Genomic DNA, 24824 nt, shown 5'->3' with positions numbered 1-24824 from the left:
TTGTTACTACAGCGTGCCTGTTGTGTAGGGCAGCCTTCATGTTGGGGGCATGAAAACCGTTTTTTGCCTGTGACAAATAGGGTGTTGTGCGGAGCAGATCTATAAAGCAGGCTGATACTACTCTCTGCGCCTGTGGAAGCTAGAGTTCAAACTGCCCTACAGTACTGATACACGTGAAACTTGCTGTTTGTGCGCCAAATTTGGTTGAAATCGGTCCAGGGGATTTGGAGGAGATACTTGGCCGACATAATACAGGGTGAACATGAATAAAAATGGCAGACTGCAGGAACAGATTCCTAATTGGAAATGGAGGGAAAAAGATGATAAACATGTGTCCAGAAATACATCGTTGCCATGGTCAGTGGCGCTGACAAATGAAAGTTCCTGTGAACACATACCATCTGTTCCTTGTGTTTTGCAGGCCATAGGATTGATGCAGCACAACATGAGCAGCAGAATGATCCGGTATTCATGTCGGGAACAAGCCAAGATGGTGTTTGTGTACAGACAAGCAGCACCGCTATACCACAACAGGTGCCTCTACAGACACCAACCACATCATACAACATTTCAAACCCTTTTTCAGCATTTGTGTGATCATGAATCCTTTCAGACAGATGAATGAGCAGGGAGTTGGCAGGCTGTGCGTACACCAGATTTTCAGACTGATTTCTACAGAATATTGATATGAACTGAAGTACAAGCTCCTGGCAAGTGGCCTGTCAACATCGAGTAAGCCAAAATATGATTTTATTTGTATCCTGCATGACAATCGCTGCTATCCCTATCACCTACAATGAGGATTATCAGCAGCGGATTTCCCTCTATGATAAGGATTTTGTCGATAGTTTTTGCATCAGATCATCACAATTATGGGATTTCTGACATCAGTCCTCTTCACCTACAAAGCAACCTTTACAAGAACTGGCATCATCAATCTGCATAATCGTCATCTTTAGGCTACAGACAATTCTTGGGAAATGGTTGAGGTGTCTTATTGTCAGCATCATTGTGTGGATAGGGAGCCTGGGCTGTTTAAAAATGTGCCTTTGGCAATACGACAGGTTATGTTGTTTCTGCATGATGGGGCACCATCCCACTTCTGCATTATGGTTTGCTGACACATCATCATCATCATCATCATCTTCCTCTTCCTCAGACATTGGATGGGATGCAGAGGCCCTGTAACACAACGTAATAAATGGGCAGACTTAACCCCCTGGGTTTTTATCTCTGAGGGCATCTGAAAAGTGTTGTGTATGCTGAACCAGTTTCTGATGTGCAGACCCAACAACAACGTGTTCACGTTGCCTCTGACATTGTTTGGAGAGAGGCTGGGACGTGCGAAAGAATGCGACACGACAATATATGATGCGACATGTGAACACGTGCATTGCATCCCATGAAGGCCATTTCGAAAATCTGTTGTGATGTGGATATGATGCAGTTCTGTTCTACACTCCTGGATATGGAAAAAGAACACATTGACACCGGTGTGTCAGACCCACCATACTTGCTCCGGACACTGCGAGAGGGCTGTACAAGCAATGATCACATGCACGGCACAGCGGACACACCAGGAACCGCGGTGTTGGCCGTCGAATGGCGCTAGCTGCGCAGCATTTGTGCACCGCCGCCGTCAGTGTCAGCCAGTTTGCCGTGGCATACGGAGCTCCATCGCAGTCTTTAACACTGGTAGCATGCCGCGACAGCGTGGACGTGAACCGTATGTGCAGTTGACGGACTTTGAGCGAGGGCGTATAGTGGGCATGCGGGAGGCCGGGTGGACGTACCGCCGAATTGCTCAACACGTGGGGCGTGAGGTCTCCACAGTACATCGATGTTGTCGCCAGTGGTCGGCGGAAGGTGCACGTGCCCGTCGACCTGGGACCGGACCGCAGCGACGCACGGATGCACGCCAAGACCGTAGGATCCTACGCAGTGCCGTAGGGGACCGCACCGCCACTTCCCAGCAAATTAGGGACACTGTTGCTCCTGGGGTATGGGCGAGGACCATTCGCAACCGTCTCCATGAAGCTGGGCTACGGTCCCGCACACCGTTAGGCCGTCTTCCGCTGACGCCCCAACATCGTGCAGCCCGCCTCCAATGGTGTCGCGACAGGCGTGAATGGAGGGACGGATGGAGACGTGTCGTCTTCAGCGATGAGAGTCGCTTCTGCCTTGGTGCCAGTGATGGTCGTATGCGTGTTTGGCGCCGTGCAGGTGAGCGCCACAATCAGGACTGCATACGACCGAGGCGCACAGGGCCAACACACGTTATCATGGTGTGGGGAGCGATCTCCTACACTGGCCGTACACCACTGGTGATCGTCGAGGGAACACTGAATAGTGCACGGTACATCCAAACCCTCATCGAACCCATCGTTCTACCATTCCTAGACCGGCAAGGGAACGTGCTGTTCCAACAGGACAATGCACGTCCGCATGTATCCCGTGCCACCCAACGTGCTCTAGAAGGTGTAAGTCAACTACCCTGGCCAGCAAGATCTCCGGATCTGTCCCCCATTGAGCATGTTTGGGACTGGATGAAGCATCGTCTCACGCGGTCTGCACATCCAGCACGAACGCTGGTCCAACTGAGGCGCCAGGTGGAAATGGCATGGCAAGCCGTTCCACAGGACTACATCCAGCATCTCTACGATCGTCTCCATGGGAGAATAGCAGCCTGCATTGCTGCGAAAGGTGGATATACACTGTACTAGTGCCGACATTGTGCATGCTCTGTTGCCTGTGTCTATGTGCCTGTGGTTCTGTCAGTGTGATCATGTGATGTATCTGACCCCAGGAATGTGGCAATAAAGTTTCCCCTTCCTGGGACAATGAATTCACGGTGTTCTTATTTCAATTTCCAGGAGTGTATGTTCTGGAATGATTTGTTGTCATTGCACAAACGCCATCTATTTCCAGACACACATTCATAGAACCCTTTTACCTCCATTTCCAGTCAGGAATCTCCTGCAAAAGTTCACCTTGTATGCATGTTGCTTTTGATACAGTATGCTTCAAAGCTTCATGGCAAAAGTCAGGAATGGATTCCTCCTATAACAAGGAGAAAGAAAGGTTTGTCACTGTGGATCCAGAAATACATATTTGAGCATGTTACTGTTATGCAGTGCATGCTTACAATTGTTGTTTACCAGAGGAAAATGTATGACACTAGTTACAACGTTACACAAATAATCAAATTGTGAATCAGTATGATAGGTGCCTGAATATCCCTCAACATGCACAGATGATGTACAGTAATCGCAAGTTAAATACGTAGCTGTCGGCATATCTGTGTTGGCATAATTGTGGCATGGAGTCTCCTCTGAAGTGACATGTAAGTACTAAGAGCATTAAATGTATCCTTAGCTATTAGCAGAAGTGTGTGTGTAGTGATTTGTAATTGTCCGTCCCCGTGGTTTGCAGTCTGGAACAACCAAGAGCTCACAACCACGCATTATATGTATGGTTTGGTGGAAGACAAATGCACTGGAGGCACATTGGTTGTACCAGGTACACTACCCATTGCACAGATTACCATATTGAATGGCATTTGAAAGAATTCATCATTGCCTCTGTGAATGCGGGAGGTTCACACGTCCACCAGGCAGCAAAGTTCAGCCAAGATATACAACACGAGAGGGGGAGGAAGGTCTACTTAGTGCTGTGGAGAAAAGTCCTGGAATCAGCACAAGGCAGTTAGTCTTGCAGAGGAATGTGCTGCACATGACAATCTAGAGATGTTTATATGAAAATGTCCTGTACCCGTACCGTTTGCAGCATTTACAAGCCTTCTCTCTTTCAGATTATCCTCCAAGAGTAACATTCTGCCAGTGGTTCCTGCATCAGTGTGTTATGATGCCCAACTTGGCAGCTGTTGTTTTATTCACACATGAAATGATATTCACAAGGGGCAGAATCCAAAATTTGCAAAACTAACACATGTGGACAGGCAGAAAGCGCCGTGCAACTGTCCAATCATGTCACCAACAGAGGTTCTTCATTAATGTTTCAGCAGCCATTGTTAGCAACTGCTTGTTGGAACCCTACATCCTTCCAAGCTGACTTATTGGAATACCTACACAGATTTCTTGCATACTGCATTACCCAAGTACTTAAAAGACATGCCACTTGCAACCCATCGACAACTGTATTTCGTAACTGTGTTTCATGGACTAGGGTGCTCCGACACATTTCAGCCTTTCTGTCCACAGGCACCTGAATACACACTTTCCTGCGTGTTAGGTAGGTAGAGGTGTACATGTTGCATTGCCATCTTATTCTCCTGAGTTAGACCATGGAGACTGCCACTTCTGGGGACACACACAATTTTCATGTATTCACCTGTTGTTCTGGATGAACATACTTCCCATGCATGTATTGTAGCAATCTTTCAGACAGTATGAAATGCATTAGTTATTTTTGATTGTGAGCAGAATTCAATGAGGCAATAAAGGGAAACATGCATTCAAGCAGGAGGAGGTCACATTAAAAATTTCATCTGTTGTGTAGCCAAGATTTTCTAGTTAGCCTCCGCCTGTCTCCCCCTCACCCTCTTCATTTTGACCATCTCCTCCCAGCCCCATCTCTGTACTTCTCCTTCCTGTACCATTCCCCCCTCCCCCGCAAGGGCTCGGGGTTTAGAATAGTGCAGAGGTATTCCTGCATGTCATATGAGGTGACTAAAAGAAGTCTCACACCTTTTGGCCTTTATGTAATGGTCCCCCGTATGGTTTGACCTCCATTTTACAAAATTTTCCCAAAGAGTGAACCAATTGGGGAATGGTGCCTTACATGGTACATCGTGTCTGTCGTGTATTCAGATCTTTAGCCAGCTTTCTCGTCGTGGCATTGCATTCCCCCTTATCCTCCAACTCTTGAAGGAGGACACCTTCCTGGGTGCGTTTTCCTCCACCCACTATGCAATGTTGTTTTCTGCGCTGACGAGGGCCACGGAATTCTTTGCACCTCATATCCAGCACGATAGCCAGTCCATTGTGGTGGGGCCGCCATGTACCCTGTTGGTTGTAGCCCCATGACTACACAGGGATCGTTCTGTTGATGCCTGGGCTGTTAACTCCCCACGTATGCCAAGGAGTAGATGACCGTCACCCTGGGGCATCAAGACTCCCGGCAATGGCCATCCTACCAGGTGACTTTTGCTGTGGCTGGGTGGCACCCATGGGAAGGGTCCCTGGTTGGAGTGGGTGGCATCAGGATGGATGACACGCAATGAAGTGTACTTTGTCATCACTTGCTGGTGATCAAACACCAGCAGTCTCTAAGCGTTCCAAGTCTCAGCACAATGCAAGGTAGTATGATCCTAAATCATTCCCCTCCCTGACCACACCATTGGAGGAACGCCTGGCTAAGGATGGCAGCAAACCTTATTCGCCCCGATACGAGAGCTGATGAGGACTCCTTTGTCTCGATGAAACCTCAGTTTTTTGTAGAGTGCTTAAGAGGACAAGTTTGGGGAGGTGGAGGGCTTGTCCAAAATGCGATCAGGGTCACTCTTGATAAAAACAGCATCCTCTGCCCAGTCATGGGCATTACTCGCTCGTGACAAGCTGGGGAATGTTTCCGTTACCATCACTCCTCATAAGAGTTTAAATACAGTCCAGGGTATTATATTCCACTGGGACCTTCTTTTGCAGTCTGACGATGAACTGCACAACAACTTAGAATGATGAGGAGTTCATTTCATCCGATGCATCCATCAGGGTCCGAGGGATAGTCGGGTTGCCACCGGTGCATTTGTCTTGGCCTTAAGGGTGACACATTACCTGTGATGGTCAAGGTGATGGTATACCTCTGTGATGTGAAGCCAAATATCCGTCCCCCGATGCAGTGCTTTAAGTGCTGGAAGTTTGGCCATATGTCTTCCTGCTGTACTTCCAGCATCACATGTCGAGATTGTGGATGTCCATCCCATCCCAATACTCCATGTGCCCCACCTCCCACCTGTGTCAACTGCAGAGAGCATCATTCCTCTTGCTCACCAGACAGCAGGATTATATGGCGAGAAAGGAAAATCATGGAATACAAGACCCTGGACCAACTGACCTACTCTGAGGCCAAGAGGAAATTTGAGTGCCTACATCCTGTGGCTATGACCTCCTCTTATGCCGCCGCTACGAGAACAGTTGCAGTCCCATCAGTTCCACGAGTTCCAGTCGGCTGTCAGAGCTGGAAGGCAACACATGCCCCCTTGATGATGGGGGGCACTTTCCTCCCTGTTGCTCCCGCACCACCTACCTCGGGAGCACTGTCCCCCAAACCATCGAGGACACCATTCCCCATTTCTCAGCTTGAGAAGCGCAAGTCTTCTTTAGCTCCTCTTGCTAGGAAGGGGTCCCTGGGTCACTCCCTTCCCAGGTTTCTGCTAGTGGGAAATATGACACCTGCCAGTATCTGAAGTGCCAAAAGCAGCTGGTCGTAGGGCTTCATGATCATTCTCAGTCTGGGAGACTGAATCAGTGAAGCCCTCCCAGCCAGAGAAACCCACTTACCAAGCACTTTGCTGAACACTATGCTCGAGCCTCTGCATCAGAGAACTACCCCCCAGCCTTTCACACCCTCAAATGGCGGATGAAAATGAAAGTCCTCTCGTTCACTACATGCCACAGTGAACCCTATAATGCCCCGTTTACAGAGTGAGAGCTCCTCAGTGCCCTTGCACATTACCCCGACACAGCTCCTGTGCTGGATCGGATCTGCAGTCAGATGATTAAACATCTCATCTGGCTACAAGCGATATCTCCTCATCATTTTCAACCGGGTCTGATGCAATGGCATCTTTCCATCTGAATGGCAGGAAAGCACCATCATTCCGGTGCTAAATTCCAGTAAAAGTCCACTTAATGTTGGTAGCTATCGGCCCATCAGCCCCACCAATGTTCTCTCTAATCTGCTGGAACATATGGTGTGTTGGCAGTTGGGTTGTGTCTTGGAGTCATGTGGCCTATTGGCTCCATGTCAGGGCAGCTTCTGCCAGGGTCACTCTACCACTGATGATCTTGTGTCCCTCAAGTCTGCCATCCAAACAGCCTTTTCCAGATGCCAGCACCTGGTTGCTGTCTTTTTTGACTTAAGTAAACCATACGACATGACCTGGCGACATCATATCCTTGCCACATTGTATGAGTGGGGTCTCCGTTGCCCGCTCCCAATCCTTATCCAAAACTTCTTGTCGCTCCATACTTTCTGTGTCCAAATTGCTGCCTCCCATAGTTCCCCCCATATTCAGGAGAATGGCATACCACAGGGTTCCGTATTGAGTGTATCTCTATTTTTAGTGGCCATCAACGGCGTAGCAGCAGCTGTAGGGTTGTCGTTCTCTCCTTCTCTGCATGCGGATGACTTACGCATTTCGTATTGCACCTCCACTACTGGTGTTGCTGAGTGGCGCTTACAGAGAGCCATTCATAAGGCGCAGTCATGGGTTCTAGCCCACAGCTTCCAGTTTCCAGCCGTGAAATTGTGTGTCATGCTCTTCTGTCGGTGTTCTACTGTTCATCCAGAACCTGACCTTTGTCTTAATGATGATCCATTCACTGTAGTGGAGACACATCGATTCTTAGGACTGGTTTTCGACACCTAATTGACTTGGCTACCTCACCTTTGTCAGCTTAAGTGGGAGTGTTGGCAGCACCTCAGTGCTCTCCGCTGCCTGAGTAACACCAACTGGGGTGCAGATTGCTCTATGCTGCTGCAGCTATACAGAGCTCTTGTTCAATCCTGCGACGGGAGCTTTTAGAATGAGTCTTGTGACCAGCGTCCTGGTGGCGGCCAGAGTCCCTCCATTGTGGATCTAACATGCACAATTGCTCACCAGTTATCTTGCACCCATTCATAGTTCTCCTGAGCATCTGAATTACCACCTCTCTTTCCCACCTGCGGCAGTTCATATCCCACATCGGCGGCGGAGGTCAGTGCTCATGATTGCAGTTTGTGTGCGATCCTTTCTCTCCAAACTGGAGTACTTCCCTTTACCACCTCTACTTGAGGTCCATTCACATACACCTCCATGCTGTACACCTCGGCCGAAGCTTTGTCTGGACCTTCTGCATGGCCCTTAAGGACTCCGTTAACCCTGCCGCTCTCTGCTGTTACTTCCTCTCGATTCTTGATGTGTTCTGGGGATCTGAAGTTGTTCACACTGATGGCTTGATGTCTGAAGGTAGTGTTGGCTTCGCCTATGTCCACAGAGGTCATATTGAACAGCATTCCTTGCCTGATGGCTGCAGGCTGCAGTGTATTCACTGCAGAGCTTGTGGCCATATTCCATGCACTTCAGTACATCCGTTTCTGTTCTGGTGAGTCGTTTCTTCTCTGTTCTGACTACCTGAGCAGCTTACAAGCTATCGACCAGTGCTACCCTCGTCATCCTTTGGTAGCGAAAATGCAGGAGTCCATCTTTGCCCTGGAACAGTCCAGTCATTCAATAGTGTTTGTGTGGACCCTAGGACATGTCGGAGTCCCAGGCAATGAACTTGCTGATAAGTTGGCTAAACAGGCTATGCTGAAATTGCTCCTGGAGATGGGTATCTCTGAAACTGACCTACGTTCTGTCTTATGCTGCAAGGTTTTTCGGCTTTTGGAGACGAAGTGGCATAACAGTATGCACAACAAACTGTGTCATTAAGGAGACTGCGAATGTGTGGAAGTCTTCCCTGCGTTCTTCCTCCCCCGCCCCTACTTGCCCGCCTCCCCCCGCCCCTTCACTGCCTGTCTCCCACTGCCCCTTCTCTGCACGTAACCCTCCGCCCACGCACCATGCCCTCCACACCCCCACTACCCCTACCCCCATTACCCAGCCCCCATTACCCCTACCCCCATTATCCCCGCACCCCAACACCACCACAGTGCAGCCCGTGTCGACACAGCCCTCGCGTCGCCACACCCCCCACTTAACTTGCCACCACGCATTACTGACCGCCATGAGTCACCGCCCTTCCGTGTAACCATCCCAACTCGCATCACCAACCCCAGCACATATCTGGCTCCCCCAATCACCATCCCCTCTCCTTCCCAAACCCCTCTTCCAAGCCCCCCTCTTCCAAGCCCCCCTCTTCCAAGCCCCCCCCTCTTCCAAGGCTCCCCCCTCTTCCAAGGCTCCCCCCTCTTCCAAGGCTCCCCCCTCTTCCAAGGCTCCCCCCTCTTCCAAGGCTCCCCCCTCTTCCAAGGCTCCCCCCTCTTCCAAGGCTCCCCCCTCTTCCAAGGCTCCCCCCTCTTCCAAGGCTCCCCCCTCTTCCAAGGCTCCCCCCTCTTCCAAGGCTCCCCCCTCTTCCAAGGCTCCCCCCTCTTCCAAGGCTCCCCCCTCTTCCAAGGCTCCCCCCTCTTCCAAGGCTCCCCCCTCTTCCAAGGCTCCCCCCTCTTCCAAGGCTCCCCCCTCTTCCAAGGCTCCCCCCTCTTCCAAGGCTCCCCCCTCTTCCAAGGCTCCCCCCTCTTCCAAGGCTCCCCCCTCTTCCAAGGCTCCCCCCTCTTCCAAGGCTCCCCCCTCTTCCAAGGCTCCCCCCTCTTCCAAGGCTCCCCCCTCTTCCAAGGCTCCCCCCTCTTCCAAGGCTCCACCCTCTTCCAAGGCTCCCCCCTCTTCCAAGGCTCCCCCCTCTCCCAAGGCTCCCCCCTCTCCCAAGGCTCCCCCCTCTCCCAAGGCTCCCCCCTCTCCCAAGGCTCCCCCTCTTCCAAGGCTCCCCCCTCTTCCAAGGCCCCCCCCCTATTCCAAGGCTCCCCCCTATTCCAAGGCCCCCCCCTATTCCAAGGCCCCCCCTCTTCCAAGGCCCCCCCCCTCTTCCAAGACCCCCCCTCTTCCAAGACCCCCCCCTCTTCCAAGACCCCCCCCCCTCTTCCAAGACCCCCCCCCTCTTCCAAGACCCCCCCCTCTTCGAAGCCCACCCCCTCTTCGAAGCCCACCCCCTCTTCGAAGCCCACCCCCTCTTCGAAGCGCCCCCCCTCTTCGAAGCGCCCCCCCCTCTTCGAAGCGCCCCCCCCTCTTCGAAGCGCCCCCCCCCTCTTCCAACGCCCCCCCCCTCTACCAAGCCCCCCCCTCTACCAAGCCCCCCCCCGTCTACCAAGCCCCCCCCGCCTCTTCCCAGATCCCGCCCCCCCTTTGCCGCCACGGCGCCCCCTTTGCCGCCACCGCCCCCCCTTGCCGCCGCTGCCACCGCCCCCCCCTTGCCGCCGCTGCCACCGCCCCCCCCTTGCCGCCGCTGCCACTGCCACCCTTGCCGCCGCCGCCACCGCCCCTCCTTGCCGCGGCCGCCACCACCACCACCACCGCCACCGCCCCTCCTTGCCGCCGCCGCCACCCGCGCCTCCTTGCCGCCGCCACCACCGCGCCTCCTTGCCGCCGCCGCCACCGCCCCTCCTTGCCGCCGCCGCCACCGCCCCTCCTTGCCGCCGCCCCTCCTTGCCGTCGCCGCCACCGCCCCTCCTTGCCGCCGCCCCTCCTTGCCGCCGCCCCTCCTTGCCGCCGCCCCTCCTTGCCGCCGCCCCTCCTTGCCGCCGCCCCTCCTTGCCGCCGCCCCTCCTTGCCGCCGCCGCCACCGCCCCTCCTTGCCGCCGCCCCTCCTTGCCGCCGCCGCCACCGCCCCTCCTTGCCGCCGCCGCCGTCGCCACCGCCCCTCCTTGCCGCCGCCGCCGTCGCCACGGCCCCTCTTTGCCGCCGCCGCCACCGGCCCCCCTTTGCCTCCGCCGCCCCCGCCCCCCCTTTGCCGCCGCCGCCCCCCTTTGCCGCCGCCGCCCCCCCTTTGCCGCCGCCGCCCCCCCTTTTGCCGCCGCCGCCCCCCCCCCTTTTGCCGCCGCCGACCCCCCCCCCCCCCCCCCATTTGCCGCCGCCGTCCCCCCCCCCCATTTGCCGCTGCCGTCCCCCCCCCTTTTGCCGCCGCCGTCCCCCCCCCTTTTGCCGCCGCCGTCCCCCCCCTTTTGCCGCCGCCGTCCCCCCCCCTTTTGCCGCCGCCGTCCCCCCCCTTTTGCCGCCGCCGTCCCCCCCCTTTTGCCGCCTCCGGCCCCCCCCTTTTGCCGCCTCCGGCCCCCCCCTTTTGTCGCCGCCGCCCCCCCCCTTTGCCGCCGCCGCCCACCGCCCCTTTGCCGCCGCCGCACCCCCCCCCCCCTTTGCCGCCGCCGCCCCCCCTTTGCTGCCGCCGCTGCCACCGCCCCCCTTGCTGCCTTTACAAATGTCTGCTTGTGTCTGTGTACGTGCGGATGGATATGTGTGTGTGTGTGTGTGTGTGTGTGTGTGTGTGTGTGTGTGTGTGTGTGGGCGCGCGCGCGCGCGCGCGCGTATACCTGTCCTTTTTTCCCCCTAAGGTAAGTCTTTCCGCTCCCGGGATTGGAATGACTCCTTACCCTCTCCCTTAAAACCCACATCCTTTAATCTTTCCCTCTCCTTCCCTCTTTCCTGATGAAGCAACCGTTGGTTGCGAAAGCTTGAATTTTGTGTGTATGTTTGTGTTTGTTTGTGTGTCTATCAACATGCCAGCGCTTTCGTTTGGTAAGTTACATCATCTTTGTTTTTAGATATAATTTTCCCACGTGGAATGTTTCCCTCTATTATATCAATAGAGTTCGGTAGATTCCGTAGTTCTTGGTAATGATCAGCCATTTTCTTCTAGAATTATTGAGTTGGTGTTGGTAGATATTCAGGCTGCAGATGTTCTCATATTGCGTTTAACGTACATTTCGGCCACAGTTATTCAAAGGGTAGTGTGTCCTCTGAAAAAAATAAAAGGAAAGAAGAATACATATTCAACTCTTTAAATGCTTTAAGGCTTAATTCACATGAGCAGAGTGTTAGCTGAATGTCAGCTGCACAGTAAAGTTTTGAGTAACTCCTACGTTTAAAGTTTTGACAAGTTTTGAGAAACTACATTTTTCGTATTGATGACATATTTCATTGTGCTGCTTCTGTCATGATCTAGCCAAAGCGAAGGGTTGGTTGGGAGAAGAGACCAAACAGCGAAGTCATCGGTCTCATCGGATTAGGGAAGGACGGGGAAGGAAGTCAGCTATGCCCTTTCAAAGGAACCATCGCGGCATTTGCCTGGAGCGATTTAGGGCAATCACAGAAAACCTAAATCAGGATGGCCGGACACGGGATTGAACTGTTATCCTCCCGAATGCAGGTCCGGTGTGCCGCTCAGTCCAAAGACACATAGTCATAATGAAATCTGGTAACTAGTTTTTTTTTAATCAAGCAACTAAGGACAAGACAGATCAATAGCATTTAAAAATTCAAAGTGATGTGTTCCTACAAGGTGTGGCAAAGGATATTTTTCCCACATTCATTTTGTGAACACATGACTGTTGTAGATTAGTTTGTTTTATTATGTTTCAGAATAATTTACAGATAAAACTACAATAACTGACAATCAAGATGAAACAATGATATTAACAAAATTGTACCTTTAAAGGGAATGCATATGACAGCTCGTATTCTGCCTTATGTATGACTTCAGCTTTTACTGTCCTGCCAAGGCACTTTATGGGTCTCACTTACAAATTATTAGCCATTACATGTTTATTTTTATTGCTAACACAGTTCCTCCCCTTTCGTCCCAAGTTTGTGCCAGACTCGAATATTTTTGCAGTAAATGTGTTTTCATGTTGGTGACCATCTCTCTCACATGCATAATAATTTAGAATGCAGTATGCTTTAGTTGAGTCAGTAGTAAAATCCATGTCAACTTCATTGCTCACTGCAACACATTTCATTAGTTCGAAAAAAAAAAAAAAAAAAAAAAAAAAATAATACTGAGTGTTTTGTGAATGAAACTGTTAGTACAGGCAGACAAAAGTGACATTTGCAGTATATAGCTAACTCTGCCACTGGATTTGTGAATGTCTGTATCCAGTATTAAATTGAAACGACTCTTAATGCAATGTTAAATTTGACTGTGACTGCCACTGACTTTGTAAACCTCATACAAAAGAAAAACTGACCTACAACCCTGCGTAGTGCATGGCCATAGCATCAAATGTGGTGGGTTGTAGCCCATTGCAACCGACTGCCAACATACGTCACCTATTTACTTGATACTGGAAGTGGGTATTCCTGTGTTAAAAGTAATTTTAACATATCAAATAAATTTCATACACAGCAATATAAGGCCGAAAATGCAACAAGTGCAAAGTGGCCACCAAGTCTATTTTTCACTATAAACTTTTCTAAATATATGTGGCATGCTACTTAATTACAAAATATCATAATATCTATTAACAGTAATGAAGGTATAGCTAGGTTCACAGTGAGTTTATGATGCGCAAAAGAATCAATTTATTTTATTGAATAGTTTCCTCAAAATTGAATGAGAGAGACTGCAAAGTGGAGAATACGCATGTATCCCAAACAGTGATTTTTTACTCACAGTGATTTTTTACTCACAGTGATTTTTTACTCACAGTGATTTTTTACTCACAGTGATTTTTTACTCGAATAGTGATTTTTTACTCGAATAGTGATTTTTTACTCACAGTGATTTTTTACTCAAATAGTGATTTTTTACTCAAATAGTGATTTTTTACTCAAACAGTGAAAGTGTTATTGAGAAACTAGCAATGGAGACGGATATAGCTTTGCTTCATTTATGTGAAACATTAAGTTTATTACCCAGAAGACCTTCATTGTCGGAAGCTGACTTAGTACCACGTTAGATCTGTTAGCATTGAGCCACATACATGCCACACTCTTGCCATGTCGCAACACTTGCTACGCCATGTTGGTGCGCCCCCTGCCATAGATTTATGAGGTCACTCCACTTTAAATAACTTTGGACAGATATTCCTCAAAGCTTGAAGTCAGTGGTTGACTGCAGTGACTGAATCCATTGACTGATCAAAGATTGTGTGGTTAGATGATGATGATGATGATGATGATGATTTTTTTTCTGTTATTGGCAAAACACATGAAAAATGGAATTACTTCTAACCAACACAATAAGAAGTTTCATTTTTGATGTGGTAAAGTGGATCTATCAGTGAATGGTGACAAAAAATAGGCAGTAGATTAGTGTAAGTCTAAATTATTGCCAGCTTGGATCTGTTGCAGTAAAGAAACAGCAGATGAGGGTGATTAACAGGCTGCAGAAACGATTGAACCACTGACGGTTAGCAATAAGAACAACACATGTGTAAGAGATGTTCCCACCAGTTATTCCACTGACAGTGAGGCTAAAATGATCAAGTCATCATGGCAGAAGTGCAGTTTACAGAAGAAAATGCACAAACAAGCAGAATTGTTACACTAGTCTCGATGTTTCACCTATCTTACCTTAGTATTCAGCACAAGTTTCGCTAACACAGCCAAAGTAATGCTAAAAAAGAACAACAACAAAGCTCTAAATAGAAGTGTTCAAGTGTCAAGAAAAACAAAAAGCCTTCTAATTTATGCTGATGGCCACAGAAGAAGCCACTCTGGTTCAGTTTGTGAACTTATGAACTTGAATCATTCTGTGTTTGCTAAGATCAAACCTGCAGCTATATTCAGTTCTGTGGCACAAAACTTAGCCGTAGAGATGAACAAACTGAACAAAGATGATTTTATTATGATTGTAGGTAGCACCAATTATGTATACAAAAATGAAAGCAAGTCAGCACTACAAAGTTACAGGAAATTATTGCCATAATTACACCACACCAGTGTTCTCATAACAAACGTACCAATACAGTACGATCTTCCAGAGTCGTCTTGTGTCAATAGAGATATAGACACACAATTCAGTGCTACAAAAACTACATGAAAAATTCAGGTGTGTAAACTTAATAGACGTTAGCAATGTGAGCTAGGATGAACAGACCCAGCCTGGACTACATGTTTACAGGAAGGACAAAGTAATTTAAGTGAATAAAATAAATGGTCTGTGTACCCTCTTCAGCATCAGGAATTAACTAGTCACTCTAGATCATAATCATGAGGGTTTTTAGAGAGAGAGAGAGAGAGAAGAAGAAGAAGAAGAAGAAGAAGAGAAACATTACAGCAGTGATCAACCAGACACCTTAGATGTGTGTGTGAACGCTGTGCACTTAATGATGTAATCATATTTAACTGAAGAAAAAGTAGAGGTACCATTAATAGGTATAGGTAATATTACTGAGAATAAAGCATTTCAAAGTAAATGAAACAGAAATCATGACAAGCAGGAAATGTCTAAGTTGGGTTCACCAGAACTGCATAATAGATCTGTGACCTGATACCACCTGAATGTACAGCTCTGGTTGGTGATATTCATAACAAAATATTTTTTTAAATATTGTGTCCGAATGAACGCTGGCTTAAGGAAGAAGAATGTAACTTATACACCCTAGCTGACCACACAAGCTTAATTGGTTACTATAGATCTCCGAATATGAAGGGTGACAGTGTAGCAATATTAGCTGAAGAACAGTTGTCCTGAAAGCCAAAGCTATAGGTATTAATCATTTAACTGTAGAAGGAAAATTTGAAGCTGCTGCTATCCAATTCCATGACTGCAAAGTGATTATAATGTCTGTATACTATCCATCCAAAACAGACTTAAGGATTTTATAGAGTTAATGGAAAAACTTTTACTATTATTACCTAAATATGAGACAAATAGAGTATTAATCATTGGTGATATTAAGCCGTTCGGCAAAATCAAATGGAAACTCCACACAGGAATATCAGCATTTTAGGAAAAGATAGATTGCTGCTTACTGTAAAGAAGACATGTTAAGTTGCAGTCAGGCACAATTAAAAGACACACAAAGCATTCAGCCACAGTCTTCGTCAGCTAAAGAGAAAGAGTGAGAGAAACACCATTCATACACACAATAACTCTGGCCTGAGCTGCCAGAGTTGGTGCTTGGTGTGTGTGTGTGTGTGTGTGTGTGTGTGTGTGTGTGTGTTTTTCTCTTTTGCTGATGAAGGCAGTGGCTGAAAGCTTTGTGTAAGTGTCTTTCAATTGTGCCTGTCCGCAACTTAACGTGTCTTGTTTTACAGTAAGTAGCAGTCTCTCTTTTCCTACAATATTGGGGATAATAATTTAGATGTGTTAGTGAAAAATTCTAGGACTAGATGCTTTCTATAGACTTCGTTACCAAATTTTTTACTGCATCATTGATAAAAATATCAGACAAAATGATTCCCTCTAATATCATTTCAGGTATACGTAAACAGGAGACTCACTTGAATATCATTGAGCCATTGTTATCTGACCATGATGGCCAACTCCAGAGACTGTCTGGAGTTGGAAACATTCACAAACATAAGGCTGAATCTGGGACAATGAGACTACTGCTTGATATACACACAACAAATTTCAGATATTATCTACAGACTTTTGACTGGAGCTCCATTGTCAAAGTGTATCAGTCATCTTGTGAAGCATATGAAAATTTCTAATGTACTATAATAGCCACCTTTTTAATAAATGCTGCCCTACTAAAATACCCAGAGGCCATGTTCAATGAAAAACAGGAAAGGATGCATAACTAAGTGGTATGTTCCTTATCTGTATAAGCTAAAAATATTGCTAAAATCATACTGTGAAATGTCATTTAGCAATAGTACATACAAGCCAGTGCATCTTAAGCTGAAGTCATATTATAGAAATGATATAAGTATAGCTAAAAAAAAAGAACTAATTGTAACATCATAGATCAGTCAAGTAACAAGTGCAAGGCAGCATGCAAGATGGTAAAACTGTAACCTGAGATGTCCGCAAAATGCTGGCTATTCCATTTACCACAGATCAACATAATCTCACCTTTTTCTACTCAGGGATTCTGCAGCTAACTGATGTTAGGAATACTCGTCTGAAATTTTGCAGATCCATTCTGTTGCCCTTCTTACACACAGACGTCACGCCTGCTTTTTTCCAGTCACTTGGGACTTTGAGCTGGGGGTGAGATTCATGATAAATGCAAACTGACACCAGTTAGTTTTTTCCTTTACTACTGTAATGAACAATTCCAATAGATGTGAGTATATTTATTTTACTCTTGTAAAAAAGATGGGTTCAGAAAACATTTTATTTTCTTTGGTAATGTAATATGCAAATTTTAGAATGATTGTCAGGTATCCCGTGTTTTGATTATTGATGTACACTTGCATACTTGGAAATTAATGAAGCTTGAAGATTGCCTACAAGAGCATTTTATCTGTATGTTAAAAACATCTGTGTGTGAAGTAGTTAGCATAGTATGCTGTGTAAGTTAACTTGTGCAAAAGATTCAATAATGTTTCAATTTCTGCATAGAGTTTGCTGCTTTAGTGTTGAGCTTTTTCTTTTTTTTCAAAGAAATAAAAAAGTTCCTGTATTTTAGTTTCATGTATTACTTTATGCCTCTTGAATGCAAACATTAATATAGATGCACAAATTATATCTTTATTAAACAGAATATGTATTGTTAACAGAAAACAGCTGGGTGGAGCCACGTCTGTGTGATTATGATGGCTGTTATTACTGTCCAAGCTGCCACTGGAATTCCATGGCTGTAATACCAGCAAGAGTTATCCATAACTGGGACTTTGAGGAAAGACCTGTGTGTCGCGCTTCAAGACAGTTACTCCAGCTAATGACTAAGCGGCCTTTGTTGAATCTGGAAGAACTGAATCCAAGATTATTTGGTTTTGTTGAAGAACTTGGTTTTGTGAAGGTAATTTCATGATCTGTGTTTCATTAATGAAAAGAAATCCCAGGGAATTTTAAAGAGTTAATTCAGGAAAAATTTATGAAAGGCTGTCATATATTCATCCTCGTAACATGGAGTTCCCTCTCAGCAAAGGCTGTGAGTGATATAATCATACTTTCTGTCCTTCACCATATTTGGCCAAAAACTGTTGAGTTAGAACAAAATGCTGCTGAGACGTAACACATTGAAAAATTGTTTTATCTCCATTTTGCCAGATGTAGTGCCAAAAAGCGTGTGTTAAAAGAAAGAGTAGAATGAAGTTTATTCGTCTCACAACGTACAGTTACAAATCAAAGATTTTTGTACTGGAGACACGTCAGATTACTTTTAAAAAATAAGATTGTAATAATTACCATATTTAAGCAGGTATTTCTGAATTTTTAGACATGAACAATTAACAAGAACATATATAACACTTATGGTCATTTTGCAGCTTGCAATACAATTTATACAATATATTAACAACTTATTATACAATACATATTTTTTTATGTTTCTTTTCTTTTCAAATGGCCAAACTGTCCTGCATGAATTCTTCAGTTGAATAACAACATTTTTCCACTAGTGTATTGAATAATGATCTTTTTAATGGGACAAACTCCATATTTAACAGATATGTGTTATTTAATTTATAGTAAATTTTTAATCCCTTGTACAATGGTATTTGAGCTGAAGTTTTAAGTTATGAGAGGGAAGTTTGAAACTGTGTCTGTGACAAGTACTGTAATTGTGGTTGAAACGAAAATTGTCAAGTGAGTTTTGATTTTTATATATGAAAATAAAAATTTTGTAAATGTAGTCTTAATTTTTTAAATAATGGCTGATATGATGCTCTTTTTTGGACTAAACACATGTTTCTTATGATTCTCTTTTGAAGAGAGTAATCTCAGGCTGTTTGTTGAGTTCCTCCAGAAAATTATTCCGCATCAAATTATAGTCTCAAAGTGGCTGTGGTAGACTGTCTTCCTGATATCCATAAGGGTGGAATCAAATAAGACATTCATCGCGTAAGCTAGGATATTTAGCTTGGTTGCTAAGTAGTCTACGTGTGCCTTCCAACTTAAATTTTTGTCAAGATTTAGACGTAGAAATTTTACATAATTTGCTTCAGTCATTTCCTGATCATCATGCACTATTTTTGTGGGAGATGCTGATGTTTTAGCACTGAACTGCACTAATTGTGTTTTTGTGACATTGAGTTTTAATCCATTATGGTGAAACCATAATTCTAAGTTTCCCATTATAATTTCTGCAGTACCATGAATTTGTTCTAAATTGTCATTTTCAATGAAGACTGAGGCGTCATTTGCAAATAAAATGGAGTGAACATCAATGCTTAAAGGTAAACCATTTATGTACAGCAGAAAAAGATAAGGCCCTAAAATTGAGCCCTGTGGGACCCCTGTACAAATCTTTTTCCAGTCTGAGAATGATTTTTTTTCCATTTGAATTTAGAATAACTCTCTCTTTTCTTTCTGACAAATAAGATTTGAACCACTGCAATGCCCTGTCCACAATCCCATCTCACTCTAACTTGTGTAGAAGTATAATGTTACAGTAAAATCTGTCTTTCCAATTTTCTTGAGGTGATGCATTAACTCCTGATTTTTTTAGTTTCACTAATATTTTATTACTTTTTAAAAAATCTTTTGGTATTATGTGAATTTGTCTTGTGTAATCTTAACCGTGAAATAGAGTTTTCGACACTTTCCTTACTCAATATTTTTGACTTCCAGTAAGTAATTATTCTTATTCGAATTAAAACTGTATACTGGGCGGTGTTGCAAACCTGGTGCCTTGTTTTTTATGAGTAACACTGTTGCCAGTTGAGTTGCCAATCATGGATTGTGAGATGCTTTCACAACTTCAGACCTCTCCTGTCAACAAATGTATGACCCAAATGTGAGATAGTATTTAGTTTTACTAAATTTGCTTCATACTGATTTTTCAGTGTACGCCTTTCCCTTCTGAACTACTAGAACACATTTCTTCATCTATTTTTTTAAAAAGTAATTACTTAAAATGTTAATATTATTTTATCAGTTGAGCGTCTAATTTCAGACAAAACATGCATACACCAGAGATATTTGTACAAATTTTTGGAATATGTAACAGGACTGTTTGCCATACAAAAGTACTTTTGGATAATTGCTTATTCTGGCTAAATTTTGGGTGCCTATTCTTCTTTCTTAGGATGTGCTGATACCTGCCATAATACAAGGTTTCTCTGATGCTTTCCTTGTATGACACTTCATTAGTTATTTGAACAACCATTTTTACACTTTCTCCATTTTCCTGTTTCTTTTCATTAACTTTAAACGTAGCATCACTGTTTTGAACATTACACGGGGCGGCATTATGTGAGGTGTCAGACTACAGGCCATCATCTTACAAGCTAAGCACTAAATAGTAGGCATTTGTTTGCCTAACTTCACCTTAAAAAAAAAAAAAAAAGGAAACAGAAAAGAAAACGCATACAATGATTTTCTCCCAGAAGTTTCCAGTATTAAATTGTAGTTGTACAAAGACATTATCTATCCCAAGTGTTCTGTTTTGAGCAATTATAGTAGGGAAATTTATGAGGGATGTTAAATTTTAAGTAGCTGGCAGCAGTTGTAGTTTATGTGCATTCTTTTTACCTCTACTAAATGGTAGGCATGTGTTGGCATTTCACCTTAAAAAAATGAGAAAAAGCACACATTGATTGTCACCCAGAAGTTTCCAGTATTAAATTGTAATTGTACAAAAGCATATCAAACATAGGTGTTCTACTGTATTTTGTGCAACCTTGGTAGGGAAGTTTATGAGTGATGTTAAATTTTAAGTAGTTAGCAGCAGTTGTTGTTCATGTGCATTCTTTTAACCTCTTGGTTCCTGATTGTCATGTTATAATAATATAAAATTTTAGTCAATCTCCCACATTTTGTGTAGAAGTCTCATATGCATCCATCTTAGTGCAGTCTTAGAAGCCTAGCTCCATCAGAAACAGCTGCCTGTAAAATTTATGATTCCTTTGTATTCTTTTCTTAATACAGGATAGCAACTGTTATGAAGAACTGCTTTATTGTCAGTGCAAATATTAATATATCAGACTTTCAGACTTTTACGTATCCATCCACAACACAAACCACAGATCAAACTGTCAGAATAAGAGGCACTTCAAAGATACGAATCAGTTTTACGCTCCATGTCTTAACTATCCAAGTGTTACTTCTTGGTGAGTCTTCAGAGACCCTCTTCTGTATGACATACAGCAGTTGCCAACTGTGGTTACCTAACTGCTGGGGATAACAAGTGTGGCTGCTGTCATTGGGTGCAAATGGCTACATTATCTTGGAAGAGCCTTAAAAAGTATTCAGATGGAAGTGTTTTAGTGAACACAGACTTCAAACACAGTCTTCTGTACCTCAGCAGAAAATGATGTGTTTATAAGCAACCCAGGACAATATTTAATTTTACTCTTTTTATGTTTTGTAAAGATTTCGTGTAGATCTTTTTTGTTTGAATTCAGTTCCCCCAAATATGCCACCCCTATAAACATATAAGTCTTGCTTGTATCATTTATGCATGGAAACTACATGGTCCAGTTACTACCTGTGTTTGACATCAGTGTGCAATAAGCACACACAGACAGCAGGTAGCAGCACTGGCAGTTTAGGGTGTATAAAGCATGTTGTGAGGACACACGGAACAATGCAGCTGTCATCATAATGTGGAAACACAGTAATTTATCTGATATCCAGAAGGGCATGATCATTGGCCTTTGGGCCACGTGTGAAAACATTTCTGAAATGGCTAAGTTTGTATATACTGTTTGCATGCCACTGTGGTTAAACTATGATGTGCATGCCAAAATGGGACTATCCAAAACCTGCACTGAGGCAATTTTAGTGCACTATGAGCCATAAATGACAGGTATGAATGATGTCTTTGGAGATACGCAAGGGCTATAGGCGTGCAACTGTTGGGCAACTGATTACCCACACAAGCCAAGGGGCTACCAACAGTGTCTCCTCAGTGACCCTTCAGCAAACATTGCAGCAAATGGGCTGCTGCAGCTGGTGCATGGTTCATGCACCCATGCTGACTGCCGTTCATTAGTGACAAAGGCTGGAATTTACAATGCCAATAAGGCAACTGGACACCCAGTGAGTGGTGACAGGTGGACTTTTCAGATGAATCATGTTTTATGTACCTTTGGACCTGAAGGAAAACTCTTGCAACAATTGTCGAAAGGATCCAGGTCAGAAGAGGGAGCAGTGTGGTCTGTGGAATGATTTTTTGGCATTGCCTTGGGTGATATAGTCATTCTGGAAGGCACAGTGGATCAATACAAATACGCTTATATTCTTTGGGGACCATGTCCACCCCTGCATGCAGTGTGTCTTTCCTCAGCACAATGGCATCTAGTGCAGTGCAGTGCAGTGCAGTGCAATGTGTCACACAGCTCGCAGTGTGTGTGCATGGTTTGAAGAGTGCCAGAATGAGTTTACCTTACTCCCTGGATTTAAACCCAATTGAGAATCTGTGGGAATACCTTGATCAGGATGTATATGCCATGGATCTTCATTTGATATGCCTAGCACAGCTGGCCAAAGCATTGGAGTTGCCATGGTTCTACATCCCTGTCGGTACCTCCCAGAACCTCATTGACTCCCTTCCTATATATCTCACAGTGGTCCGCACTGTTAAAGGTGGTTATTCAGGCTTTTAACGGGTGGTCACAGTAATGTGACCGGAAAGTGTAGCATTGCATACCAAATTTAAAGATGCTTACTTCTTGGATGTACCACATTCAGCTCATTATATCAAGTTCTCATTGTAGTCTTATAATAATTATATTTCAATTATATCATTATCATCTACTTTTGAAAGCAAATATTTTTATTGTTCTTTTAACATCTTTTAAATATAATTATTATAATACTTGCTTATGTTCTCAATCAGGTAAGTATCCTACCACTGTGGTTCTTAAACCAAACAACTTGATTTACCTTTTATTGTTTTTTTAGGCACCAAAGTACATATCTATCTCTTTGATGCAGTATCTGATGCTCTGTTTTAAATGAATGTTGTAGAACTCTGAAACTTTTGGTCTTTTGCAGAACATGACGAGAAAAAATAAACCTTCATTTTCTTTATTTTTAAGTGTTATTTCTTAGGTTTTTGATCTTTCTAAAGACATGTTCCATTAATTTGAATAACTCTGATATCTCCTTCAATTATATCCTCTCGAGGAGTTTTGACTATTCCAGAAACATCTGTCCAAGAATGACCCTATTGAAAGACTCTGAACAACATTACCTATCACGATAATTCAGGGATCCTGCGATTAATGGAAACTGAGAAGAATTATTGTTGCACACAAATGAAGATGATAAGAAGGTTGATAGACTGTTTTATTGCCAGGAAAGTTGATAGACTGTTTTACTGCCAGGAAAGAAAGGATGCTACAGGTCATGCAAGTTGAAACAAAAGAGTGAAAGAAGACAGCTACAGAGATAGGTAAATTATCTCACATCCCATTTCAGAACAACAGTGCAGAAGGAACTTGTCCCCACACCCTGAAGGAGTGATGTTTGTTAATCATACAGGAGGGATTATGGGAGTTCTTCCTTCTTCAGCCCAAAAAAAAAAAAAAACGATTATAACTCCAATCGTACCTATTTCATTAGTGCCACTAAGGATAAATATTTCTCTCATTTCTTTCCTATGCAAAGATACATTATGTTCCAACTCTATGAGTCAAGGAGGTGAGCTGCTACTGGCTCCCACCTCCTAAAATTATCAATTAACTGACTACGAGCCACATACACGGAGGTGACTTAAAGTAAAGGATCTTCAGTAGCCCTTTGGAACCCCTCAGCAACCAGTTGGGACACTTTCAACGATCAAGTTCAAATAAATTGTTCCAACATATTACATGCCGTAGGTCCTTGACACCTTATCTGTATCACTTATGTGCCTGTGCTAAGGCTGAGTTGATTTACCTGAACCACCCCCTGCCCAACCAGGGCTTACGAGTTCAATGACTTGATTCTTGGTCTCAGCACTTGCTCCTTTCAGAGTTCACCCTGCTAAAACAATCCTTCCAATACCTGTTCCCAAGACTCCTTGTAGCCCAGAGTTAATTGAAACTCTGTTCCATTGTGAACATCTTTAGACAATTTGGCTTTCTCTGTGGTCAAATGTGCCATCAATGCTACCTATAGGTGTGTCAGGTTAACAATTACAAAAGAATTTCTTGGTCAGTTATTTGCTCCAAGCACTTGTAGCTTTTAACTAAAACAAAATCCTTCGCTTTAATATCACAGGATTTCCTCTATTCCATCTTTTTCACTACTCACATCTCCAAGGAGGTCACACTTTGTAGGGATAAGAAATGGAATGGCCACATAGGCTCAGTCGTGGGTAAAGCAGGTGGTAGACTTCAGTTCGTTGGTAGAATACTGGGGAAATGCAATCAGTCTATGGAGGAGATTGCTTACAAATCACTTTTTCTAGAGATCGCTCAAGTGTGTGGGACTCGTGCCAAATAGACTTAATGTGGGCTGGCGAACATATACAGAGAAGGGCAGCACGAATGGTCACAGGTTTGTTTGATCCATGGGTGATTGTCACAGTGATATTGAAGGAACTGAACTGGAAAACTCTGGAAGGTGGATGTAAACTATCCTGAGAAAGTTTACTAACAATTTCAGTGTGTCACTGGTGGAGACTGTGGACAATATTGTAATCATAAATGTAATATTCATTCTCTGCAAGAGATTGTGACTATGCCTTTCATAAAATCTTAATTTCTACAGTCTTTTTCAGAAATTCTGTATTTTCTGCTTCTCTAATTGAATCAACACTGTAAAGAAGTTAAATAGAAATTAAATATTGATATTCACACATTGGTATGATTAATGCATTGTCTCTTCTTTGTATGCATCGTATGCAACATGATTTGCATTTTGGATGCTTCTGGGAATAGGCTGCTCACATGGCTCATTGCGAGAAGTACCCAGTCTGACAAAGCAGTATACATCCTATCCCACGTTGATTTCCAGTTGTGTTTCCTAGGCCTCTTTTGAGCAGATAGGACTAAAGAATAAATATAGCTTCATATCAAATAACTACTAGTGAAATAAAACACTGGCACTTGGAAAGGCAGTTGATCAGAA

General features: G+C 44.6%; 1 protein-coding gene across 2 annotated transcripts in view; it reads left to right on the top strand.

Annotated features, from left to right (window-relative positions):
- LOC124545451 (differentially expressed in FDCP 8 homolog A) overlaps nt 1-24824 on the top strand; it is an 84013-nt gene that overhangs the window by 18482 nt on the left and 40707 nt on the right. For both annotated transcript variants that reach the window (XM_047124379.1, XM_047124387.1), the window contains one exon: nt 17381-17622. In XM_047124379.1, the coding sequence (XP_046980335.1) occupies nt 17381-17622 (242 nt within the window). The remainder of the gene's footprint in view (nt 1-17380; nt 17623-24824) is intronic.

Source organism: Schistocerca americana, chromosome 1 (assembly GCF_021461395.2).
Source record: "Schistocerca americana isolate TAMUIC-IGC-003095 chromosome 1, iqSchAmer2.1, whole genome shotgun sequence".
Lineage (NCBI taxonomy): Eukaryota > Metazoa > Arthropoda > Insecta > Orthoptera > Acrididae > Schistocerca > Schistocerca americana.
The sequence above is the reverse complement of the archived record's forward strand: the minus strand, read 5'-3'. Positions and strand labels throughout refer to the sequence as shown.